The sequence below is a fragment of the Oncorhynchus keta genome, chromosome 29, assembly GCF_023373465.1.
Source record: "Oncorhynchus keta strain PuntledgeMale-10-30-2019 chromosome 29, Oket_V2, whole genome shotgun sequence".
In the NCBI taxonomy this organism is placed as follows: Eukaryota; Metazoa; Chordata; class Actinopteri; order Salmoniformes; family Salmonidae; genus Oncorhynchus; species Oncorhynchus keta.
This window is the reverse complement of record NC_068449.1, coordinates 775180-781179: the sequence shown is the minus strand read 5'-3', so window position 1 is coordinate 781179 and position 6000 is coordinate 775180. Positions and strand designations below refer to the sequence as shown.

The 6000-nt window shown below is 42.9% G+C and overlaps 1 protein-coding gene across 2 annotated transcripts in view; it reads left to right on the top strand.

Annotated features, from left to right (window-relative positions):
• Positions 1 to 3187: 3187 nt before the first annotated feature.
• Positions 3188 to 6000, top strand: part of fbln5 (fibulin 5) — a 75212-nt gene continuing 72399 nt past the window's right edge. Inside the window, exons 1-3 of one of the 2 annotated variants that reach the window (XM_052485471.1) lie at positions 3188 to 3585; positions 3870 to 3924; positions 4973 to 5021. In XM_052485471.1, the coding sequence (XP_052341431.1) occupies positions 3542 to 3585; positions 3870 to 3924; positions 4973 to 5021 (148 nt within the window). In that variant the 5' untranslated portion in view covers positions 3188 to 3541. The remainder of the gene's footprint in view (positions 3586 to 3869; positions 3925 to 4972; positions 5022 to 6000) is intronic. The other variant, XM_052485470.1, reaches the window with a different exon arrangement.

Here is a 6000-nt window from a genome sequence, read left to right as displayed (position 1 = left end):
CAGTGAATGGTGTGAATGTGACAGTGAATGGTGTTGTAACAGTGAATGGTGTTGTAACAGTGAATGGTGTTGTAACAGTGAATGGTGTTGTAACAGTGAATGGTGTTGTAACAGTGAATGGTGTTGTAACAGTGAATGGTGTTGTAACAGTGAATGGTGTTGTAACAGTGAATGGTGTTGTAACAGTGAATGGTGTTGTAACAGTGAATGGTGTTGTGACAGTGAATGGTGTTGTAACAGTGAATGGTGTTGTAACAGTGAATGGTGTTGTGACAGTGAATGGTGTTGTGTGAATGGTGTTGTAACAGTGAATGGTGTTGTAACAGTGAATGGTGTTGTAACAGTGAATGGTGTTGTAACAGTGAATGGTGTTGTGACAGTGAATGGTGTTGTAACAGTGAATGGTGTTGTAACAGTGAATGGTGTTGTAACAGTGAATGGTGTTGTGACAGTGAATGGTGTTGTAACAGTGAATGGTGTTGTGACAGTGAATGGTGTTGTAACAGTGAATGGTGTTGTGACAGTGAATGGTGTTGTAACAGTGAATGGTGTTGTAACAGTGAATGGTGTTGTAACAGTGAATGGTGTTGTAACAGTGAATGGTGTTGTACCAGTGAATGGTGTTGTAACAGTGAATGGTGTTGTACCAGTGAATGGTGTTGTAACAGTGAATGGTGTTGTAACAGTGAATGGTGTTGTGACAGTGAATGGTGTTGTAACAGTGAATGGTGTTGTAACAGTGAATGGTGTGTTGTAACAGTGAATGGTGTTGTGACTGAGTAACAGTGAATGGTGTTGTGACAGTGAATGGTGTTGTGACTGAGTAACAGTGAATGGTGTTGTAACAGTGAATGGTGTTGTAACAGTGAATGGTGTTGTAACAGTGAATGGTGTTGTGACTGAGTAACAGTGAATGGTGTTGTACCAGTGAATGGTGTTGTAACAGTGAATGGTGTTGTGACAGTGAATGGTGTTGTGACTGAGTAACAGTGAATGGTGTTGTGACTGAGTAACAGTGAATGGTGTTGTGACAGTGAATGGTGTTGTGACTGAGTAACAGTGAATGGTGTTGTGACAGTGAATGGTGTTGTAACAGTGAATGGTGACTGAGTAACAGTGAATGGTGTTGTGACTGAGTAACAGTGAATGGTGTTGTAACAGTGAATGGTGTTGTAACAGTGAATGGTGTTGTACCAGTGAATGGTGTTGTAACAGTGAATGGTGTTGTGACAGTGAATGGTGTTGTAACAGTGAATGGTGTTGTAACAGTGAATGGTGTTGTAACAGTGAATGGTGTTGTAACAGTGAATGGTGTTGTAACAGTGAATGGTGTTGTAACAGTGAATGGTGTTGTGACTGAAACAGTGAATGGTTGTGACAGTGAATGGTGTTGTGACTGAGTAACAGTGAATGGTGTTGTAACAGTGAATGGTGTTGTGACTGAGTAACAGTGAATGGTGTTGTAACATTGAATGGTGTTGTAACAGTGAATGGTGTTTTGACTGAGTAACAGTGAATGGTGTTGTAACAGTGAATGGTGTTGTGACAGTGAATGGTGTTGTGACAGTGAATGGTGTTGTAACAGTGAATGGTGTTGTAACAGTGAATGGTGTTGTAACAGTGAATGGTGTTGTAACAGTGAATGGTGTTGTAACAGTGAATGGTGTTGTAACAGTGAATGGTGTTGTAACAGTGAATGGTGTTGTAACAGTGAATGGTGTTGTAACAGTGAATGGTGTTGTAACAGTGAATGGTGTTGTAACAGTGAATGGTGTTGTAACAGTGAATGGTGTTGTAACAGTGAATGGTGTTGTAACAGTGAATGGTGTTGTAACAGTGAATGGTGTTGTGACAGTGAATGGTGTTGTAACAGTGAATGGTGTTGTAACAGTGAATGGTGTTGTAACAGTGAATGGTGTTGTGACAGTGAATGGTGTTGTAACAGTGAATGGTGTTGTAACAGTGAATGGTGTTGTAACAGTGAATGGTGTTGTAACAGTGAATGGTGTTGTAACAGTGAATGGTGTTGTAACAGTGAATGGTGTTGTAACAGTGAATGGTGTTGTAACAGTGAATGGTGTTGTAACAGTGAATGGTGTTGTAACAGTGAATGGTGTTGTGACTGAATAACAGTGAATGGTGTTGTAACAGTGAATGGTGTTGTAACAGTGAATGGTGTTGTAACAGTGAATGGTGTTGTAACAGTGAATGGTGTTGTAACAGTGAATGGTGTTGTAACAGTGAATGGTGTTGTAACAGTGAATGGTGTTGTAACAGTGAATGGTGTTGTAACAGTGAATGGTGTTGTAACAGTGAATGGTGTTGTAACAGTGAATGGTGTTGTAACAGTGAATGGTGTTGTAACAGTGAATGGTGTTGTAACAGTGAATGGTGTTGTGACTGTGTGACAGTGAATGGTGTTGTAACAGTGAATGGTGTTGTAACAGTGAATGGTGTTGTAACAGTGAATGGTGTTGTAACAGTGAATGGTGTTGTAACAGTGAATGGTGTTGTAACAGTGAATGGTGTTGTAACAGTGAATGGTGTTGTACCAGTGAATGGTGTTGTAACAGTGAATGGTGTTGTAACAGTGAATGGTGTTGTAACAGTGAATGGTGTTGTAACAGTGAATGGTGTTGTAACAGTGAATGGTGTTGTAACAGTGAATGGTGTTGTAACAGTGAATGGTGTTGTAACAGTGAATGGTGTTGTAACAGTGAATGGTGTTGTGACAGTGAATGGTGTTGTGTTGATGGGTGAGACTCAACTGTGTTTCCTGAACACACACTACCATGTTGGCCTGTGGTGATAGCCCAGAGACTCAGGCCCAGACCGAGGCAAGCCTTTACATGTAGGTCTGTGGTGAAAGCCCAGAGACTCAGGCCCAGACCGAGGCAAGCCTTTACATTTCAATACACAATCAGAACAAGTGAATAGATTATAAAATAAGATAAAAAAATCACTTTGCTGTAGAATCAGAATAGAACAGAACAACAGAATGTAACAGAACAGAACTGTGCATGCCTTCAGAGTCCCATTGTAGAATCATGTCCTGTTGATCTGCTCTTCAATAATTGTAAGTATATTTTCAAGCAGGCCCACACTCTGGATTAATGCGCCCTCTGATATCCCATCTGGGGCATTTCTCCCTCTCCCCTCCTGCGGTGGTTCGAGGGGGCTGTCTCTCTTTGATTGAATCCAGCTGTTGTCAGAAGTGCTCGAGGACCTGTCTCGGTCATTTGCATTGCTAAACTATCTGTACAGTTTAGAGAGACGGGGGAAATAGACCAGACCGGTTTTTAAAAAAAAGACATTCCCCGTAAGGTGAGGCATATATCAAGGCTCCGGTCGACTTGCTGGCCGTTTATCAAATCCTGGTTGAGGTTTTTTCACGTAGTCTGGGCGGTGTGACTGGCGAGAGTAGCCCACCACATGCGCATTGGATTTTTGACTCCACAACGGTAGCAAAGTGTTTAAAACCTTTCTTGCTCCAAAGTATCCACGGGTCGTCTGAGTTAAATCGGCAGGATCCAAATAGACCATGTTTTGGGACATACGTGGCTTGAATGTCTGGACTTGCGCAAGGTTAGTGACTGATGTTGGGTTGTGAAATAGTTGTGACAAAAGTTGTTTCACGTTTTGTTGTAAAACAGAGTCATAGATTTGAGTTTTATGTCACCAATATAATCTTACTCTGGTATATGCAGTGGTTGATATATCCTGGTCCCTTTAAAACAGCCTTTAGCCTATATATATGCTAAAGGCTGTTTATATATATATATATTTGTCCCATTTGAATAATACAATATTGAGATTATGCCTTGTGGAATTAAGTATATTTCTGACAAATAAACCTCTTATCTTTTCAGAATGTTGACAGTTGTGGTGTTGGCATTATGTAGAATCCACTCCGGATATGGCCAGGTAACTAACTCATGCATTTATTTATCATGGTATTTCTTGAGATGTCTGTCTGTCTGTCTGTCTGTCTGTCTGTCTGTCTGTCTGTCTGTCTGTCTGTCTGTCTGTCTGTCTGTCTGCCTGCCCTTCTGCCTGCCTGTCTGTCTATCTGCCTGCCTGTCTGTCTGTCTGTCTGCCCTCCTGTCTGTCTGCCTGTCTGTCTGCCTGTCTGTCTGTCTGTCTGTCTGACCTCCTGCCTGCCTGCCTGTCTGTCTGTCTGTCTGCCTGTCTGTCTGCCTGTCTGCCCTCCTGTCTGCCTGCCTGCCTGCCTGCCTGCCTGCCTGTCTGTCTGTCTGTCTGTCTGTCTGTCTGTCTGTCTGACCTCCTGTCTGTCTGACCTCCTGTCTGTCTGTCTGTCTGTCTGTCTGTCTGTCTGTCTGTCTGTCTGTCTGTCTGTCTGTCTGTCTGCCTGTCTGTCTGCCCTCCTGTCTGCCTGCCTGCCTGCCTGCCTGCCTGCCTGCCTGCCTGTCTGTCTGTCTGTCTGTCTGTCTGTCTGTCTGTCTGTCTGTCTGCCCTCCTGTCTGTCTGCCTGTCTGTCTGTCTGTCTGCCCTCCTGTCTGTCTGTCCGTCTGCCCTCCTGTCTGTCTGTCTGTCTGTCTGTCTGTCTGTCTGTCTGTCTGTCTGTCTGTCTGTCTGTCTGTCTGTCTGTCTGCCCTCCTGTCTGTCTGCCTGTCTGCCCTCCTGTCTGTCTGTCCGTCTGCCCCCCTATCTGTCTGTCCGTCTGCCCTCCTGTCCATCTGTCTTCAGACATTTCATTCATTCCTGCATCTACAAAGAGTAGAGTGAGTAGTGATGGACAGTAGGAGGCTACAGCTTCAGTGGAAAATGATAAACTATGAACAAGATAATGTACGAATGCATGAGTTACTGCATATATATAAAAAAGCAGCTCAACAAAATGTTCTACTGTAATGATGAATTAGTTGACTTCGTAGTGTTCGCTTTTGCTTTCACTCACTGGTTGTCTGAATAAGGCTCTTGGCCATCTGCTCTTTCCTATTCCGTCCTGTAGACCTGCACAGAGGGGTTCGCCTATGATCGCAGGGCAAGAGTATGTGTTGGTGAGTTTAATCACTCCTGCCTCCCCCCTCCCCTCCCCCCCACACACCTACAGTTTCCATTCTGTCTGTCAATAGGCTGTGTTTTGATCAGTTTCCATTCTGTCTGTCAATAGGCTGTGTTTTGATCAGTTTCCATTCTGTCTGTCAATAGGCTGTGTTTTGATCAGTTTCCATTCTGTCTGTCAATAGGCTGTGTTTTGATCAGTTTCCATTCTGTCTGTCAATAGGCTGTGTTTTGATCAGTTTCCATTCTGTCTGTCAATAGGCTGTGTTTTGATCAGTTTCCATTCTGTCTGTCAATAGGCTGTGTTTTGATCAGTTTCCATTCTGTCTGTCAATAGGCTGTGTTTTGATCAGTTTCCATTCTGTCTGTCAATAGGCTGTGTTTTGATCAGTTTCCATTCTGTCTGTCAATAGGCTGTGTTTTGATCAGTTTCCATTCTGTCTGTCAATAGGCTGTGTTTTGATCAGTTTCCATTCTGTCTGTCAATAGGCTGTGTTTTGATCAGTTTCCATTCTGCCTGTCAATAGGCTGTGTTTTGATCAGTTTCCATTCTGTCTGTCAATAGGCTGTGTTTTGATCAGTTTCCATTCTGTCTGTCAATAGGCTGTGTTTTGATCAGTTTCCATTCTGCCTGTCAATAGGCTGTGTTTTGATCAGTTTCCATTCTGTCTGTCAATAGGCTGTGTTTTGATCAGTTTCCATTCTGTCTGTCAATAGGCTGTGTTTTGATCAGTTTCCATTCTGCCTGTCAATAGGCTGTGTTTTGATCAGTTTCCATTCTGCCTGTCAATAGGCTGTGTTTTGATCAGTTTCCATTCTGTCTGTCAATAGGCTGTGTTTTGATCAGTTTCCATTCTGCCTGTCAATAGGCTGTGTTTTGATCAGTTTCCATTCTGTCTGTCAATAGGCTGTGTTTTGATCAGTTTCCATTCTGCATCTTTACACATTGTGTTTTTGGAGACAGATTGTTTACAA